The sequence below is a fragment of the Rattus norvegicus genome, chromosome 2, assembly GCF_021556685.1.
Source record: "Rattus norvegicus strain SHRSP/BbbUtx chromosome 2, alternate assembly SHRSP_T2T, whole genome shotgun sequence".
In the NCBI taxonomy this organism is placed as follows: domain Eukaryota; kingdom Metazoa; phylum Chordata; class Mammalia; order Rodentia; family Muridae; genus Rattus; species Rattus norvegicus.
Genome location: NC_141535.1, coordinates 169,512,070 through 169,532,912, shown reverse-complemented (window position 1 = coordinate 169,532,912; position 20,843 = coordinate 169,512,070). Strand labels below are relative to the sequence as shown.

Genomic DNA, 20,843 nt, shown 5'->3' with positions numbered 1-20,843 from the left:
GTGATGACTTTCGGCTTCACAGAAGGACTGAAGCCAGCAGGGAGGCCCTCCGTATGAGATCTCTAGTCCATAGCTAAGGGGGCTTCTGACATCCTAGTACTTACCTTAAGTTTGTCACTTTTCACTTAATTATATCAACTCCAAGAGGTTCACCATTATTATGAATATTTACCATACAGATATAGGCTACATGCTTATGACACTTTAAAAAAAATGAATTAATCAGAATTAAGTTGCAGGTACAGCATAAATATGATTAAAGGTATGTTAGTGTGGAAATATGTCTTGGATAAATTAACAAAACTTTCAGTTACCAAATTGTGGCTTGATCTCAATTTATTTCCATGATCAGATACACATTATAAACACATATATGTATATACATGTAGATAACACAGAAGACAGAGGGAGTGGCAAGAGACAGAGAACTATAGGAGTAGAACAGGAGCTCCTTCATCCCCTTACGCCCGAAATACTAGAGAACTCCCTAGAAAACAGACAGGTGAGTGGAAATACCGCATTACCAGCAGTTAACCCGGAGAGACGGAAACATGTTGACCTTACTCACCTGCATTTTCCAATCACTAAGAAATATTACTATTAGCAATTATGTCACATTTGCAATCCATACAGTAAAATCAGCTTCATATCCAAACCTTAAGTTGAAAATCACTTCCTGTCCACCATTTCTTTTCAATGAAAGATATATCAGCATCACATATTTTATCTTTAGCTCAGAAATAAACACACATCCATTTACTAACACCTGGTGTACAACTAATAAATTATAACACTCAATAAACTAAACTGCAAATGGCTAACTTGAATAAATTATGAAACAAAAATGTATCACTAAGGGGCAGGCATTAAATGTATCTCCCCAGTAATCCCAAAGACACCCTAAATTCAGCACCAAGAATTCACATCCTCTGGATTAACCTTATACAATTACCACTACGTGTAGCACAGCATTCCAAAAGAGCAGTATCACATGACATATCTAAGTAAAAGGGCTGGGAAAAGCCTCCAGTTCCACACTCACAGAGCATTTCACTACTCTAGCAAGAGTCAGTGTAACTAGGAATGAGGAAAATCAATAATTTGCTTTGTGTAGAATGGACACACATAGGTTTTTAAATGCCTTTTAGTACAGTACAATTGAACCAAGAGTCTAGCTAAATTAGGCAATTCTGGTTCCTGTACCACCTTATTTTTGAGAATAATTTTGACTAGCACGCACTTCCCCTGTTCTGTGAAAGCTCCTGTCTGTTGTGTTTTAGGCCCAATTTAGGATTTAAGTGGTGCCACTGTTTTCTCATAGCAGTGCAAGAAACCAAACAGCTGTTTCTCCTGGAAGGCTGGGGAGAAGGGAAATGGGAGACAGTAACAAGGAGCCACAGGAGCAACACCCACAGTTAAAGGAAGTTGGGGTGAGCATTTTAGGGGACCACGACTGTGGGAAGATGGGCAAAGGGCCTGCTGTCAGCCGGAATGATAACACTAGGAATTTGAGCTTGGAAAATGCAAAAGTGTTGGGCATCAGACACTTAAAAACACAGAAAGAGTCTAGTCCAGATTGAGTAAGCTACATCACTCCAAGGAGCATCCAACTGTAGCTCTTGAGCTCCTACAAGGTAGTGCTTTGTCAGTAAAACCCTAAGTGAAAACAACAGCGATCTGTACAATCTACAACTAGTGAACCAGTACCTTCCAGGGTGACACGCAGGCCGCCGGAATACTGTTACCCCTAGCAGTTCTTAGCGGAGTTCCTTGAGGAAGCTGTAACTCCTCCAATGTACCGTTCTATTCCTTGGGATGTGTGTGGTGTCTTTTTGCTGTTACTGTGGAACTAACTTTCATATCAGAGTTTTGTGTTTTATTATTGTAAATTTATCTATGTTGATACTTGGTACATTTTAAGGAAATGCAGCAAAAGTCTTAGTCCTTAAACAGACAAACATGTTAGGATGACCTGACCAGGCCTGTTTCCGCGCCCCTGTAATTCGGACTGCCACATTACAGAACTGGATGTTCACCCACTGTACAAGGTCTGCTTTATTTTTACTGCAGTAGAAAGGGTAGTCTTATTTAACTAGATAAATCCCACACAAGGTGAACAGGGGTTAAGTAGGGAGAAAAACTAGTACTCGCCCTATAAATATACCCATGCTAATCACATTAGAGGAAATGGCATTTGGGGCCATTGGGCCCATCTGCATTTGTCACTTCATTCTCTTCAGAAGCAATTTCAAGAAACCAGTATTTAGATGTCTTCTCAGAGGGTTCTGTCCCAGGCAGTGCTTGACTGTGACTGGTACATCAAAGATGGACCAGAAGATGGAGTTCTTTTGTGTGGTAAAAATGTACGCCAAATGACGGCTGTGCTGCTCATCCCACACCGACCTCATGCCCACCGTGGGGAGCTGCAGTACGTAAAGGATAACGATGAATACTTACCGAGTCCTTCTGTCCCAAATACTTAACTTAAATCAGCCATTCGACATGATTGAGGAGCTAACACAACACTGCAGAGAGTGGTCTGGGTGTGGAAGTACACGCCTGGTGTGGAATCACAACACGCACACCTCGGGGGTCTGATCACTAGGAGCAGCTACACCTTTGTCTGCTCTTCCTTTGAGATCCTTACTGTGCAACCCTTTTTATTAATCACTCCCAATTCAACACACGAGGCCCATATCACTCTAGTCTGGCAGGCTCGATTGTCTGCAATTTTAGGAAACCACACAAATCTGAGTCCTGAATCCCAGACAGAGAGCACTCTGAGAATCTTTCAGTGACCATTTCTGACAGGATGCTCATCTGCTGATGTCTTGTATGTGATTCCATCTGATCCATGAGGCTGCGAAGCAGCTCCTGACGTCCTGCTTTCTGTATATCCCAAGGTTCAATACTGCTCAATGGATCCTACACAAGCTGCTGGCTTTGTTGACACTCATCAGATGGTAGATGAATGTTTTAAATCCCATGAATCCTCATTTCATTTCATAGATGTAAGGAAACGCTAGGAGAAAGGCATGCCTCACCAACACTGCCTGAATTTATACCGTTGGGAGTGACAGGAATTTGCAAGGCTGATGAACAAAGAAGTCAGAGTCACAGTCTCTCAAGTCACATGGGTATCAAGGGAGATGTTGAGTTCTGGTCCCCCACCATGCACATGTTAGCTGTATGGCAAGGTAGTTGACTTTCTCAGTCTCAGTCTTTGCACTGCACAATAAAGCTAACACTATCTACCCTGAATAGTTGCAATAAAGTTGACGAATCACATCTAGAAAGGTCCAGCAGAGATGACGTCAGAGCTAAGAGAACAGTAGCGAGTATGTTTTCCATTGATTGTCTCTGCATTGCATCATTGCCTACAGCAGCATTCCAACAATTAATCTGTTTTAAGAGATGGCCAGTCAAGTATAGGATCAGTTGATTCAGGGAGAAGCAGAGGTCAAATAAATAAATAAATAAATAATAAATAAACGATCTTGAACATTTTTACAAATTTACTTTCTTATTCAACTGGCTTCAAAATGCAAGTTGAACCACTCTTAATTAGTTAAGAAAATGGGGAAATCCTGGGAATTACCTTCATTACCTTTATAACTTTAGTCTAGAAAAACGTTGATAGTCACCCTGAAATTTTCACAACTACTCTATAAGAAACCACTACCATCACACTGATGCTTTTTGGTGTCAATCAAACAATAAAGAGATTGAGATGGGCCTTAGAAAGAACATTCCAGAAGCAAGCCCATTCTAGAAGCGGCTGTGATTGTCAGGTAAGCCTCATGTATGCAACACGCACCGAGATTAGACCCTAAGGCAAAGTTCTTAAATCAAGTGTCTGACCAGTTCTGTGGCCTCAGCTGACTGAGTCTTTAACTTGTACAGCAAAGATACTTATCTGAGCCGAAGCACTGGAGGTAACACAGCCGTACTCTCCAGGGACCCTCAGCCCAAACTGCACTGTGAAAGCACAGGGTTCCACAGACTGAATCATCTCTATGACTGTGGTATCTGTCTCACTGTCATTCTTTCATTCGTAGGATCAAACATGATTTAAGAAGACTCAGAACTCAGTGACAGTGACCATGCATCACCCCACTCCAGGTACAGTCAAGACATGATAAAACTTCACGCATTTGGATTGTCCCAGCAATCTGATGAGGACACCAGAAAATGTTCCCACTGATTAAACTGCAAAGTATCTCTTTCATGCTCCACAGAAGCTCCTGCAGGGAAATGAAATAGATTCTTCTAGCCACAAATAATGAGATGACTGGTTTTAAATCCATGGGTAAAGTTGGTGAACTGAAAAAAAAATATCAAGAAGCAGAAACATCAAAATACTTTTGAGGGCGCAGTTCTGGATGGAGGGCTCCATGGAGGGTGTGTCTCACTTTCAAGGAAAGAGTGGCGCTTCTTCTGTTTCCGGTCAATTCTTTCTTGCCTTTCTTTCTTTTCCTAAAGGAAAAAAAAAACACATACAAAACAGAAAACTCTATGGTTATTTATACTATGTGAACTTATTAAATTGGATTGTTGGAAGAAAATAACTCATTATAAGATCTCTATGTACAATTAAAGTAGAAGTCGCCAGGGAATGCTGCTGATTTTTATGAATATGTACAGGTTTATTAATCTGTATTAACGTTCATTTTGTTTGTTTTTTAAGAGAGAGTCTCATAAAGCATGGCCTAGAATCAAAATCACTACATAGGCAAGGAAGACCTTGAACTTCTAACCCTCCAGCGTCCTGTTTCCCAACTGCTGGGATTAAAGGAATGAACCACCCTGCCTAGCTTCACCCTACTTTTTAAACTGTTGATGGTATAATAAAAATTATGTTCAACTAGTCATGGAGGCTTACCTATAAACCTAATAGTCAGCCTCAGGCAGTATTGCTATGAATTTGAGGCTAGCTTGGGCTACAAAGTAAGTTCCAGACAGCCTTGTCTCAAGTAGAAGATGGTGATGATGATGACAGTGGTGGTGGTGGTGGTGGTGGTGGTGGTGGTCATAGGAAACAGGATAGGAGAAGAAAGAAGGAGGGTAGTGACAAGAGGTAAAATTCTCAGTATGGGGATATATAAACAATCCCAGCTCTTGGGAGGCTGAGAGTTGAGCATTGTAAGTTGGAGGCCAACTCTGTCTACACAGCAAGACTGTGCTTCAGAAACCAAAACAGAAAACCTGTGAGTGAGTGTGCAGTTTAAGAACAGCCATCGTGATTATGAAAAGCTGGTGGTGACCTTCGGGTAACACACTTCCGAAGGGGACCTGCAAGCGCCGTGTCTGTGCCATGGCAACGCAGGACATCCCAGAAGCCTATGATCCAGGCTCATGTGTGCCACTGAACTTGAGCACACTGTAAAACAATCTGTTGTCCTTGCTGTGATTCTTTTGTTCAACTGTTTGATGTATCTAACTGCATAGGTAACGGTGCTTTTAATGTTTAGTAGTTGGATATTTTCTAATGACATAAATATTGTCCTTGTGTGTTTTGTTCATGTTATGTGGATGGTTAGGTTTTGACAGAATATATTAATAAAGAAGTCAGCCTCAGAAAGTTCTGAAATACATTAAGAAAAAGTGAGTGGCCACTGAGCAAGACCAGCTCTCAGGCTCTTGTCCCTCCTTCAGCCCCCACCTTACATCTTCCTCCCCCAACCTTCCCGCTGTTTACCTTTGTTCAGTTTCACTGATCAACCTTTTATTCTCCCAAGTAGCTGTGGACCCTGACCTGCCCGCCAGCGTCCACACTGACTCTTAGATTGTGATACCTTGATGCTTTCCAATTTGATAACATGGCTTTATTCCTTGATCTGAGCAATTAACGGTTTAGAAAGCATGTCAGACCCACGAGATTGGATAGACACTGAGATTCGCTTTATTTAGGTTTTGGCAGGTGCTTGGGACTTTCTATTTACTGCACTAATCCTTTCAACATTTTTTTCCTGCTGTGAAGCAAAGCTTTGAAGTCTAAATATCAAAGGCATTGGCCACTAGCAAGTCTCCTGCCATCACTAACGTGTGCTGCTCCTCCACTTTACGTCCTCACACATTACGTCCTCACAGGGAACAGGCTCTGAGCTCCCTATGGAGCTTTTGTTCTTCTGGCACCATGACACCTGGATTTTTGTTCCTTCTGTTCAAGTGTCAAGCAGTCACCTTCTACTCGGGGTCAAACTCAGAGTGCTTAGCAGGGCAAACACACAGACACATATACTTTCTGTCACTCAGAAAGCATTCAAAGTGAACAGATGAGAAACAAGTAAATTGGTAACATAGAATCCAAAACTGTGTTAATTTCTATGAGACAAAGGATGGAGGAGCAATGTATTTTCACAGAAAAGTGGATTAGAGGAGCATCTGTCTGAGCTGACCCAAGGTGGATGGAGATAACGGTGTGGGGACTCACCGGGGGAAGAGGTTTCAAACAGAGAGGTGTCAAGGGTCATAGCTCAGAAAAAATCTAGGGAAAAATTGGTGACGCTGAGGAAACAAAGGGAAGCCACTACGACCAAGGCTAGGGGGACAGGAGAGTCATGCCAGATGAGAATAAAGGGACACAAGTAGCAGTAAACCATGGTACTATCCAGAATTCAGGTGGTGAAGGACTGCAGCTAGGGACTTAGCCACTTAGGAGAGTATTGGAGGACACAGAGGAGGAGCGCAGTGTGTGTGTGTGTGTGTGTGTGTGTGTGTGTGTGTGTGTGTGTTTATGTGAACAGGCCACCTCACACATGTATAGTGAACCAAGTGTAACAGATCCAAGAACTTTTCTATTTGGTTTTGGTTTTGGTTATGCTAATGACAGGGACAATCGAAGGGAGGAGGGGGCTGGGCAGAGTGTGAGGAATTCCAGAAGTCAGAAGTGTCCACCAGCTTTACACTACGTTAGAAAAGTAAAGACAAGCAGAATAAGAAGAATCAGAGCCAGCAGGAGATGCTGTGTAGAGACTTCCTTGTTTCATTTTTATTTCTGATTAAGTTCCAGGACAATGAGGCAGTCAAAACAACCCTGAGATTTCACCTCACACCAGTGAGAATGGCTAAGATCAAAAACTCAGGTGACAGCAGATGCTGGCGAGGATGTGGAGAAAGAGGAACACTCCTCCATTGTTGGTGGGATTGCAGACTGGTACAACCATTCTGGAAATCAGTCTGGAGGTTCCTCGGAAAATTGGACATTGAACTGCCTGAGGATCCAGCTACACCTCTCTTGGGCATATACCCAAAAGATGCCCCAACATATAAAAAAGACACATGCTCCACTATGTTCATCGCAGCCTTATTTATAATAGCCAGAAGCTGGAAAGAACCCAGATGCCCTTCAACAGAGGAATGGATACAGAAAATGTGGTACATCTACACAATGGAATATTACTCAGCTATCAAAAACAACGACTTTATGAAATTCGTAGGCAAATGGTTGGAACTGGAAAATATCATCCTGAGTGAGCTAACCCAATCACAGAAAGACATACATGGTATGCACTCATTGATAAGTGGCTATTAGCCCAAATGCGTGAATTACCCTAGATGCCTAGAACAAATGAAACTCAAGACGGATGATCAAAATGTGAATGTTTCACGCCTTCTTTAAAAGGGGAACAAGAATACCCTTGGCAGGGAAGAGAGAGGCAAAGATTGAAACAGACACAGAAGGAACACCCATTCAGAGTCTGCCCCACATGTGGCCCATACATATACAGCCACCCAATTAGATAAGATGGATGAAGCAAAGAAGTGCAGACCGACAGGAGCCGGATGTAGATCGCTCCTGAGAGACACAGCCAGAATACAGCAAACACAGAGGCGAATGCCAGCAGCAAACCACTGAACTGAGAATAGGACCCCCGTTGAAGGAATCAGTGGAAGAGCTTGAAGGGGCTCGAGACCCCTTATGAACAACAATGCCAAGCAACCAGAGCTTCCAGGGACTAAGCCACTATCTAAAGACTATACATGGACTGACCCTGGACTCTGACCTCATAGGTAGCAATGAATATCCTAGTAAGAGCACCAGTGGAAGGGGAAGCCCTGGGTCCTGCTAAGACTGAACCCCCAGTGAACTAGACTGTTGGGGGGAGGGCGGCAATGGGGGGAGGGTTGGAAGGGGAACACCCATAAGGAAGGGGAGGGGGGAGGGGAATGTTTGTCCGGAAACCGGGAAAGGGAATAACACTCGAAATGTATATAAGAAATACTCAAGTTAATAAAAAAAAAAAAAGAATTCAGAGGTGGGCGGTAAAATTGACTAGTTTCAAATAAATGAAAAACGTATCATTTTCTGGTGTTTTATTTGATAGTTAAGAAATATGGAAAACTATGGTTTTGGTTATGGTAACTGGTTTTAGAAATGAATGTGGGAAAAAGAAAAGGAAAGAGGATTAGTGGCTGTTGTGGCTATTTGTCACACTGTGAAGCCTGAGATCCTGTTCCTGTTTCTAGTTGTGATGGGGCTCAGCCCTTAGCACACACCTTGAGTCCCTCTGGCTGGAATGCAGACGTGCCTGCCCTTAGTACACAACTTTAATCCAAAATAATGAAGGTCAGGTTAGTTTGAAGAAGAAAGCACCCTGTTTGAAATTGATGTTTAATTGCATGTTAGACAAATTAATGAACCACAGAAAGATGTGACAGAATAGGATATGCCAAACTGTCACGAGGAGAGGGAAAGAGAGGCTACTTCAAGAGAGCAGTGCAGAGAGAGGAGAGAGGAGAGGAGGCAGTTTTACTGAGACAGTTGTACAGAGACAGGCTGCAGAGAGAGAGAGAGAGAACAAGTTAGACACAGGTAAAGACAGAGTGAGTCAGACAATGAGAAGGAACCAGACGATTAGAACAGACTGCCAGTGCTTGAGGCCAGACAGAGCAATTCAGGAGAAGACAGAGGAAGGCAGGTTGAATCAGTCAGCTTGGAGAGGCATCTGAGCCAGAAGAGCTGAGTTAACAGCCAGCCAGGGTTCAGAAAGAGCTAGAGAGGGTGAGCTTATTCAGCAGGAAGTCTCAGACGCTGAAAACATCTAAACCTAGATAAGACTGTACAGAGGCTAGAAGCTTCCAGGTCTAGGACTAGGTTAGCAAACGCAGAGAAAGCAATTACAAGAGTCTGGAAGGCACTTTTAGCAGTGGCATTTCCTTTTATCACCGAAGTGCTATTTTTCATGTTTCTACATTAGTACAGCAGGTGAATTTGAGCCCCTTCTCATTTATGCTTCTTTTGAAAATAGTCTATCTAGGTGTTAATACAAAATCTACACATTCATCTAGATACATTTTACTTGGTGTCTGAATAGCACCTGCTTGTCCATCTTTGTTTCTGATTCTCTGCTAAGACCAAACACCTGGAAGTTCTTCTCTTCTGGCTTTCTCCTGTGACTCAGAAAAGCAGTGGTTCCCATGAGGCCCTTAGATAACTGTCTCTGCAGGCTGGCGGCTTGAGGAAGACACTAGTGGATGTTGGTTGTCTGTGTCTTTCATCAGTACTTATGAAAATTGAGACATATCATGAGAACAATGTGGCAATGTAAGAGCTACATTTGAAGACAATATTTGTAAGTCAAAAAAAGTGAGGCGAGGTCTTAACATGCATAGCCTTGCTCCTGAGGATGTCTGCATGCTTGATACTCCTACTGAAACAAAGAGGAATCATTCAGAACCTTAAAGAAAAAGCTGGCGTTAGTTCACTTGATTTAGCTACACTTCTTTTTCTCTAACCTATCTTTCAAGAGAAAACCTGAAACAAGTTTGACCTTACAAGTAGGATGCTGAAAATCCAGGAGTAGAAGTAGGTAATTCTTACCCTCACTATCAGGTAACGGGAGTCAACAATGTGAGAATAGGTAAAAGAATTTGGAGAATTTCTCTATCAGTTGTGGGAGTCTGGGCTCCTTCCTTCCCTTCACCATAGTTTCTTCTGCCAGCAGAAAGTTTAAAACAACAAACGGGTGATCTGGAGAGTGGGTCATTAGTGTACTGTGTGTTCACATTTTGGGGCACATTCCTGGGTGAAGTTTTATTACATGGTGCAATATGCCAGTAACTCAAGGCTTTGAGGATGTTTTGTCTCCCGGGTACTGATGAGAACTGAACGTGTCAACACACTGCAATCTAGTAGTGGTTCAAAACTCCGATGTGCTAGGAGTGGGAATGCTACTCCAATTTCAAGGAACTACAGAAATAACATGGAAAATTTAAACTCTGAAATGTAATTACCTGTGTCATATCAGCAGTAACACAGATGGTTTGATATGGGAAGTAGTCTAACATTTAAAAAAAGTGAATCAAGCACTATGTAAGAATTTAACTTAAAAGATCACAAAACACCAACCACTTCATTCAAATATAGCACCTTTCATTCTATTTTTTTTTTAATTTTTAAAGATAGGGCCCTACTATAAGCTAATTCTGAACATCAAATTCTGTTGTCTGTCTGCATGGAATCGCCATGAGGCAGTCCAAGAGTCCACACAAACTGGTAAACGATGTTTACTTTTCAGTCAAGATTGCTGACTTGGAGAGAAGGGACACCTTTCTATCACTAGCTTAAGGTCTTTTCTACCTAAGAGCTGTAGGGAGTGCTAATTCTAAAATGTGCATGAAAAACTGAGAATCCCAGGGAAATGCTGTGAAAGAATACACTATGATGGGGAGTGTATTACCTAGATACATGATACATGAAGCCCAGCAGAACTGATAGGACTAGAAAAGTTACATATATAATGAGACCAACCAGTGGAGCACAAGGTCAAGAAACAGAGCCCCAAGGCAGGAGGGATAGATCAGAGATGAGCTCTTGCACCACCAGGAGAAGATGCGTTGATTTGTAAAAACACACATTCTGGGAAAATTAAGTTGGAATCAAATCTCTTGTCATGCATGAAAATAACTTGAGGTCAGGCAGGTCACATGGAAAGATATATCAGAGGCATAAAATAATGAGAGAAACTAGATAGCTTCAAACTATGGGAAGGTCTTTTCACCTAGGTTTGAGAATCAGAGGTAAAAAAAAAAAAGACTGAAAAAGTCAAAATAAAACTAGAACTAATAAACAAAGTTGACGAAGCAAGAGTAGAGTGGGTGGAAAAGCTGCATCGTCTATCAGAAATTATAAGTAAATTTGCCTACTACAGAAGTTTCTAGAATCAGAAGAGGTAATCCAATAGAAAAATGTATGTGTCTATGATGTGACAATTTACAGAATATACATTCCTAATATGTACTTATAAATGAAAACATGCTCAAGTTCAGTCTGAGATATGCAGGTCAGGTCGAAACAAAACCAAACCCTAATCTGAGAGTTTAGACAGCAGAAGGAGATGAATTCAGTTAAGTCATATACAAACAAAAGAAAAAAAAAGAAAAACAAAAAAACCAAAACCCTGCTAGATGGATTGTGGAGAAATTTTATATGTGACCTAGTCATAACAATGCCATCTATTTGCACAAAGTATAATACTGATGGGTATTATTTATTTAAAATTGAGAAGATTAATATTTGTTTTAAAGTACAGAAAACTATTTTTCTTGAAAGTAACCATAGTCACTTGTTAAAATATGTAAATTAAAACCAAATATTTATCACTCAGACCCGTAGGGCAGCTCTGGATATTGTACCTTCCAACCTCACTGTTGATCCCTTTCATTAAACAATACCTGCATAGAACCCCTTTCTGTAGATCCTCAGCATCACTGAGAGTCTAAGAAACAGAACGGGTCCTCACCATCAACTTCAGTGCTATTGTGCGCAATGGCTGACTGCACCTGCAAGGCTCTGTGCCTGCCGTGCACTTGTCTGCTTCCTGTGATGTCAGAGGCAAGGAGCACAGGAGTAAGAGTGGGCATGATGAGAAGGGACTGAGGCAGGGATGCAGGCCTAGAGCATCACAGCTGGTGCGAGCTCAGAAGCAAGAAGGAGAGAAATAAGGCCACGGGGAATCTGATCTACGGAGGAGGAAGGGCTGAGCTCAACGAGGTGCACTCCAGGAGGAGGAAGACTGGGAATGAGAAGCAGAAGAGGGATAAGAAGTCAGTTAAAGGGTCAAGTTCACCTGCACGGAACACGTACCAGCCACTTTTCGTATTCGCTGATGGCTTGCTTGTCTTTGTCTTTCTTCTCCGCTCTCTTCAGCTCTTCCTTTCTTCTCTCATTTATTTTCTCCTTTTCCTTTTGCTTGAGGAGAGCTTCCTTTTTCTCGCTCCTGTGCAAGAGAACATGAAACTCTGGGAGGTTAAAGGAGAGTATACACGTGTGACGCCCTCCTGCAGTTTTGAAAGCAATGAGGTTGAGAGGCATGAGGAGACCTGTAAGCTGTAACTGATCCCTAGGAAAGCCTCAAGCATTAACGCGAAACTCCCGAAGTGCGCATGCGCATGGTGGATTACCATCTCTCAAAGGCAGTCACACTGTCTTTCTTCTTCTCGGCGACCGCTTCTTCCTCCTTCTGTTTCTTCGCTCTTTCAGATTCTTTCTCCCTCCTGGTCTTCTCTTTGAGGTATTCTAGCTTTTTCTCTTTCCATTTCTCAAATGCCTAAAAAAGTTCAGAGTGACTCTCTTACTTGCCATGGCTTTTCTGGGATCAGCCTAAGTACAAGCGATCCTGCCGTCAAGCCCGGCACTGACGGGCACTGAGAGCAGAGTCGCCTGGGACACTCACTTGCAGGGCCTCGCCTTTCCTCACAGCATTTTCCTCCTCTGTCTTCTTTTTGTTCTTCTCCTCCAGCCTCTTCTTTGCAGCTATTTTCTTTGCTTCCTTTTCCTTCATAGCCTTCCAGGCCTCAAATGACGCTAGTGCTTCCTCTCTCTTAGCAGCTTTCTTCTGTTTTGATTAAAAACCAAAAGCATACAATGATGTGTCTGCAAGGAGTGTAAGCCTAGACATTAGACATAAATACACACGTATGTGTTTGTCATTTATGTCCCCACAGTTATAATACAAGGAAGCTACAAGGCAGTTAACTTATTCAGAATGGCCTGGACAAGGCCGTCTTCATCACTCCCTGCTTTGTACAATGCCAATGCATTTATCATGTTGACCTATTTAATATTCATGACAAAGAAGCATCTTGGTAGGATGCTAAATAAATGTTTTCAAAATAAACTACAGCAGGCTAACTGGTCCTATAAAATGTTTAGTAGAACAATATCATGAACTTTAAAAGATTATAACTAAGGTAAGTTGCCCAAGGCACACTGGATGCAGATGCGTGTTTTGATTCCTGTTTTGATATTGAGGCATAATTTCCCTATAATATGAACATATACCAAATGTTAAATAAGGGAATCACACTGTAAAACGTGTAGGGGCTGTACTGCAGCTTGCTATGTTACAAACGTAATGAATTTACTCTCTAACCTCATTAAGGCCAATACTGGGTCTCAAATACTGTTCAAACGTAGAAGACCTAGATCGCATCATAGAAATGATATGATTCAGAAGCAGAAGAACCCAAGGGCACACACAGCAGAGCTAATAGCACAAAGGCACTCAGAGGCGACCCCTGGAGGATGCTGTACCAAGAATTGCCTGGCCTAGTGCTGCTCATTTCCCTGTCCACCTACTTTAGTGAGGATCAACACAATGAAGTGGGAAGAGAGGAAGGTCCATGGGCTCTCAGCTGGGTGAGAGGAACAGAGAGAAATCACAGGGAGGGCTGGAAAAGTCTTGGGTATGAGGGAGGATATGGGTCAGAGGCCATAGCAGGGATTGGAAAACAGAACAGGAAAAGTGTATAGCAACTACGTTCCTGGTTAAATTCTAATCAAAGTCAATTTCTATGACAAATCCATTGATCACACAAATACTAATACTGCTGTTTCTAGCCTATAATTAAATACATGTGTTTTTATGTAAAAGTGAAATTGAACCCAAACTGAAAAGATGAAGTCAGAAATCAGTTCTTCAATATGTACATTTTACCACTTGTAAAATAGTTCATTCACAACCATTAAATATCCAGAGATACTTTACCATGTAAAAGTCTACTGTTTATGGTTCTGTCTCTTGTGATACCTGTTCATTTTGGATCCTCAAGTTTTCGCTTTCAATTCTTTTTATTCTGTGCATTTCATGTAAATACACATTTTTCTTTTCTAACCACTCCTGTGAAATTAAAGAAGAAAAAGGTTATATGATGCTATAAGGTATCCAAATGACATAGAATTTTTATCCTCATCTAAACTATTTGTTGAAAGTTTAAAAAGAAACCATTGAAATTAATGTTTTATCTAAAGTAGTATCCTATTTCCAATACTGTCAAACATGAAGATGAGTATTGCTGCTTAAGAAAATCATGTGTATCATCTGTTTTGTACTGCAAGACTTAAATGATTTCCTATAATGGTTAAATGTATCGATATTTTACACTGAAAGTTAAGTGTAAATTTTCTATAATATGTTATATTCTGTGTAACAAAGCAAAAGGACTTCTCTTGAAATTCTGAAAAAATTAGGAAACCTGAGTCTGTGGAAGTCTAACAAAGTCTCAGAAAAGAAAAATTTAAAAAAAAAAATTGTTCTTCATGATCAATATAAACTTTCTTCAGAACAGAATAAAATGCATGTAGCTTTTACAACGGACTGGCTTTAGCTATATTTCTATGAATTACAACGTTATCTTCTCCTTCCTTAAAAAACACTATTTTTATATCTTAAACAGAATAGGGCAGCAACTAATTGAGAAAAACCCTCGAGATTTCTCACACATAGGAAAAAAACCACCTCCCTCCCAGTGACAGTGAGTGTCCGGTCATCACTGCGAACGGTCACCTTATCATTTGATGTGCAGGCGCTGTGGAAACAATGGGTTCTTGTTTAGGGAATACTCGCCCCTTTACCTGATAAACCGCTGCCCTTATGTGATCAGCCTTGTCTGGCTCTAGGCTCTGCTTCCGTGGTGGCTTCTGGTCCAAGACTTTCAAACTCCCTAAATAGTGAGAGGAGGTAGCTGCAGATGGACTTCTTTTGGTGGGACCTGATCTCTTTAAAAACTCAGAGGTCATCAGCCTGGAAAGTTCCAAACACACCAAGAACACGTGTTAGAAGGGACAACATTTGAAATGCAAATAAACAAAATAACCAATAAAAGAATTTTTAAAAAGATTTGCAATAATCAAATAATTTACATTATCTTCTGCTAATTTTAAAGTTTTTAATATGTACTGGCAAAAATCAGCTGATTTGTATAGCTGTTAATCAAATTTTACTGCTGTATTATCAATAGAACAGGAAAAAGAACTGCACCTGGTGGTTATTAAAACTAATTCTGAAGCCAGGTGTAGCACCTCACACCTACGAGTCACACTCAAGTGGCTGAGACAGGATTACCATGAATTCAAGGTTAGCCTGATGTACACAGTGGGCTCCGGGCTACCCTGGGCTAAGTGTGGGACCCAGTCTCAAACAAAACAAAATGAAACAAAATTATGACTTGATGTAATGAATTATATAATTGCTTTGAAAATAATCCACTCCAAAGAAGTCATGCTTGCTTAGTTCACTCAACATAATTTAAACTTTATAACTTTGAACTATAGTTCTCTTCTTAGATACTTATGGGGTCAAAAGTTTTAACCCAGAATTGCTCCTGTCTAAAGGAAATATAGGTACGAAGAGTGGAGCAGAGATTGGAGGAAAAGCCATCCAGAGTTTGCCCCACCCAGGAATCCATCCCATCTATAGCCACCAAACCCAGTCATAATTGCGGATGCCAAGGAGTGCTTACTGACAGGAGCCTGATATAGCTGTCTCCTGAGAGGCTCTCCTAGAGCCATACCGATACAGATGCAGATGCTTGAAGCCAACCATTTGACTGAGCATAGGCACCCCATTGGAGAAGCTAGAGGAAGGACTGAAGGAGCTGAAGGGGTTTGCAACCCCATAAGAAAAACAACACTATCAACCAACCAGATACCCCAGAGCTCCCAGGGTCTACAGCACCAACCAAAGAATACACATGGAGCAAACCATGGCTTCAGCCGAATATGTAGCAGAGGATGGCATTGTCTGGCATCAATGGAAGGAGAGGCTCTTGGTTCAGGGAAGGCTTGATGCCCCAGCATAGGGGAATGCTAGGGCAGTGAGACGTGAGTGGATGGGTAGGGGGGAAGCACCCTCATAGAAGCAGGGTGGGGAGGAGGTTGGGATAGGGGGTGTGCGGAGGTGAAACCAAGAATGGGATAACATTTGAAATGTAAATACATAAAATAATCAAGAAAAAAACCAAAAAAAAAAAAGAAAAAGAAACATCTCAAATTACATGAAAAACATCAACTAAGTAGGTTTTACTCACTCTTTGAATGTTATTGTATTATTCTGTTGCTTGATATGCCTAACTATAAATTTAGAAGCATAAGACCCGTCTTTCGGGTATTTTTTGGAAACTCTAATCTACCTTCTCTCTTGGTGAATGAGGTTTACTACACGGTGTGCTCTTCACTCATCTGCATATTCCTCATCTGCCCTGAACTCACAACAATCCTCCTGCTTCAGTCTAGGGAGTGCTGGATTATGTGCCAGCATGCTTAACCTTAAATTCTTATAATTTTAATAAACCCACTTAGCCTGTGAAAACTGTCCATTTTCCTCCATGTTTGACAAAACACTTAATAGGAAAAAAAGTGTCGCTCTTCAGCTTATGGCCATTTATACATCCTGCTCATCAAAATGCGGGCTTCAGCCCGGAGCTGTGCAGCGAGATGAGGGGAAAAATAAAAACACATCCGGAGAGGGAAACCACAAAGAAGATTGCCTAAAATGATAACTTTTCTATGAAAGAGTTAAACTGACAGAGTTTCATCATGAAATGTCCATCCCCGCTTACAACAGAAATGACTAGAAAAATCCGTGACAACGTGGAATTTGTTACGTAGATCTAGATTAAGGTGAGCGTTGCTAGAATCAGAGCTCAAACGGACTCTTACCTGCCAGAGGCACTGGACACTCTGTTATTCGTTGTCTTTTTATTCTTTGTGGTTTTGACTTCATTTGTTTTCTGGATGGAAAACAGAAAACAGATTACTCACTACGCAGATGTCAGGCTGGGAAGCAAAACTGAGAAAAGCAGCCACAGAAAGGAGCTGCACCTAGAACAGCGGGTCTCAACCTTCCTCCTGCTGCGACCCTTTAACACGTTTCCTCAGGCTGCTGTGACCCCAGCCATAAAATTATTTTCATTGCTACTTCAAAACTATAATTTTGCTACTGTTGTAAATTGTAATTTAAATATCTAATGTGCAGATGGTCTTAGGCGACCGCTAAGTCAAGTGGCTCATGACACAGGCAGCACCGGGGACAGTGACTGGGTGGGGGTGAGGGGCTTCTCAGGTGAAGCTGCCCTGGGCAGGGCTGAGGGGTAAGTGGAGGACAATGGGAAGGTCTGCAGAGAAGAAGGAAAGCATGGGTGGGTGACTAACTGCAGTTAGCAATGCCCACAGAAACAGGGAGCTGACGCTTAGGGAGACGCAGGAGAAGAGCATGCATTCAAAGGAGGGTTTGTGAGCTCATCAGGCATGTGTGCATGTCATTCTCACGCCCAGAACCAGCAAACAAACTGTACCAGGAGGACTGTTGGGTTCAAGGTGGGAAGGATCACTCAGCAAAACAGAAGAATAAACCTAAACGTGGCCTCGTAAGAATTACTGTGGTGTGTAAACTGTGTATTTTAACTCAGGCATGTCCTGTTCTAAGTTTCTGTGTATATTTCACAACAGACTCTTGCTTGTTACATACAGCTCTCTATGTTGCACAGGTGGGGTGGTCTAGCAGGACAGTTGGGGGTGCCAATGTGAGCATAGCCCGAGCCCAGTGGCCAGGGTGCACGGGTGCTTCTGCACTGTGGCTGCATTGGCTTCCCTGTTTGCACTGTGTTTGTATTACGTAAGGCACCAGGGTACTCTGTGCAATATAAGCCAGTTCCTAGCACTCCTAATGGCCAGGCATGGACATTAGCGACCTGATGCTGTAACAGGTGTGAAGACTGAGTTCAGAGGAGATAAGGACTAGCTGCACTGTAAAGGGTAAAGGCACATTCGTCCGACATACCCTATCCGAGAGGACCACAGGTATTCTACAAAGCATAAATCTATTCCTAACATCACGACAATGTTCCTGTCCTGTGTCCATGATGTCCACTGTGAAAGGGACAGACACCGAGAAACACTGGCCCGGCCTGGAACTCGGGGTGCAGCTCCAGGGTCCTTCACACTGCTCATTAAAAGTGTTTATGTTTTGAAGTGCTGTGCAAATTTCACCAGTGTAACAACTCCTTAGCTGTTCTAGACAGGTGCATCTTGTATGATCTGACCTAAGGAAACCTATATACTTACACACACATATACTATATTGTTCTGCAATATTTGAAATTATATTACTGTGCTAATAGTTTCCAGTGAACACTTGGCTTCATTCTGCCATGGGCAAACTTTCCTTGAACTTGAAAGTCAATTGACTTGAGTAACATCTACTTGAAAATACAATAGCGCTATCAAAAGACACAGAGGTGCAAAGTTAGAAACAAGATACTGGATGGTTCTATTTCATGCGTGACGCTGCAGTGCCATGGTATACATTACCATCTTACCTTGGCCGGCTCTGCTGGCTCAGTGGGCGTTATGACACTCGGGGACGTGGAGAGCAATGGGTCAGTGGTGAGGTCATCCTCTGTAAATCCACCCTTCTCTCTTTCTTCCTCAAGGTTGTCAGCTGCCACCTGACCTTCCTTGGGCTGCTCAAGTTCAGGAGTAACACAGTTCACCAAAATGGAACTTCCTTCATTTTCATTTGATATCAAGGAATCCCAGATTTCAGTAGGTTCTCCATCATGATCTGTTTGGAGCCAGAGGGACAGTACTAAATCCTTCTCATTCTACACAGTGCATGACAGGTTCAAGTACTCTCCTTCAAACAAGTGAATACGTGTGTGTGTGTGTGTGTGTGTGTGTGCGCGCGCGCATGCGCATGTGTGTACATGTGTGATTATGAATGCAGATGGCCTTCTCAGAGGTCATATGAGTTAAAATCTCCAGCAGCTGGAGTTACCGGCAGCTGTGAGATGCCTGACGTGGGTGCTGGGAATGACTTGGATCCTCTGGAATAGCAGTAATCGTAAATGCTCTTAACAGTTGACCCCTTCTTCTGGAGGGAGGAATTATATAGCTGAAGCTGTCCTTGAACTCCTGAACCATCTTTTTCTACCTCCCAAGTCCTGGAATTGTAGACATGTGCCATGATGCTTAGCTATAATCTCTCTTTTCTTACAAATAAAAAAACAGCTACCCAATGAAATTTGAATACACTTGATTTATGAATGCAAAAATGCTTATTCAATTAGCATTTCACAAGTCTCATACTTAGAAAATACAGCATAGACATAATTTGGATGGAATAATTACTCCTAAGTAAAGGAGAACATGTATGCACAAATCAAGTAACAGGGACTGCAGTGTCCATTCACAAAGCACATGTATTTGAAGCTAAAAGAGCATGCTGGGAAGGCAGGAGGCAAACAGCTTCACAATGTTGTTGGTAGGAACAGCTCAGATGAACTGCACAGACTGAGAGAGAAGCACAGTGTGGTGGTTTGAGTAGGTGTGACTCCCATAGACTCATGTGTTTGAATGCTTGACAGATAGGAAGTGGCACTATTAGGAGGTGTGGCCTTATTTGGAATGGGTGTGGCCTTGTTGGGATGGGTGTGGTCTTGTTGGGATGGGTGTGGTCTTGTTAGAGGGTGTGTCACTGCAGAGGTGGGCATTGAGATCTCCCATACTCAAGCATGTGTAGCACACAGTCTCCTTCTGCTGCCTTTGAATTAAGATGTACAACTCTTAGCTCCTTCTCCAGCACCATGTCTGCCTGGACACTGCCCTGCTTCTCCACCATGATGTGGACTAAAGTCCTGAAACTGTAAGCTAGGCCCATTAAATGTTTTCCTTTATAAGAGTTGCTGTGGTCACAGTGTATCTAACATGCAATAAAACCCTATCGAAGACACAGTGATGTAGTTCGTCTCAGAGGTCTAGTCAGAGGCAGCCATCTTCACCCCTTCAAGATGCACCTCACATGAAGAAGGCACCAAGGCCTGGCTTGTTGCATACTCAGGCCTCCTTAGTACAGGCTCAAGCTTCCACTTAGAAGACTAAGTTTGGCTTTCACAGAACTTCTTCTATTCATACAGACTCTATGACGCTTTGACACATCCAACAGAAGAAGCCAGCAGTCCCTGTAAGATAGCAGTTCTGATTTCCTCCAAAATCTAACTTCCAGTCACTGAAAAGTCTTAATTCTGCTGCTTTCACTGTGGCTACTGGGGGTGGGGTTGGGTGGGGGGCCTAACTAAGTTTAAAAATCGCTTCCTCATTGCAACTGTAATGTTCCAATTTGAGGAGCATCCATGACTTGATTCTGTTACAATCTTTGGAGCTGTGAAAAGAACCAGGACTTAGGAGTCAGAGTCATACTGTGTGTCACCACTGACCTTAGGTACGTGTGTCAATATCTCTGCACTTCAGTTTTTTTTTAAATCTGTAAAATGACAAAAATTACACTATATAGTAAGTACTTACCCATGTTTGCCTCTCTGTTGCTGTGTTCAAACACTTGGGAAAACAACTTGGGAAGGACAGGGTTTATTTGTTTACATGTCTTGATCACAGTCCACCCTTGTGGGATGCCAGGGCAGAAGCTCAAGGCTGGGGCAGAGCCCATGGATGAACGCTATTCCTGGCTTGCACCCCATGGCTGGCTTGGCTTATTTTTTTCTACAACTCAGGACCACCAGTCCATGGCTGACACCACCCACAACGGGGTGGTTCGTACAACATT

The 20,843-nt window shown here is 42.2% G+C and overlaps 1 protein-coding gene across 2 annotated transcripts in view; it reads right to left on the bottom strand.

The window, feature by feature from the left end:
* Positions 1–318: 318 nt before the first annotated feature.
* Positions 319–20,843, bottom strand: part of Map9 (microtubule-associated protein 9) — a 35,142-nt gene continuing 14,617 nt past the window's right edge. For both annotated transcript variants that reach the window (NM_001135716.2, NM_001439448.1), the window contains 8 exon segments: positions 319–4,476; positions 12,089–12,221; positions 12,406–12,551; positions 12,678–12,839; positions 14,034–14,123; positions 14,858–15,026; positions 16,943–17,013; positions 18,601–18,845. In NM_001135716.2, coding sequence (NP_001129188.1) covers positions 4,354–4,476; positions 12,089–12,221; positions 12,406–12,551; positions 12,678–12,839; positions 14,034–14,123; positions 14,858–15,026; positions 16,943–17,013; positions 18,601–18,845 — 1,139 coding nt within the window. In that variant the 3' untranslated portion in view covers positions 319–4,353.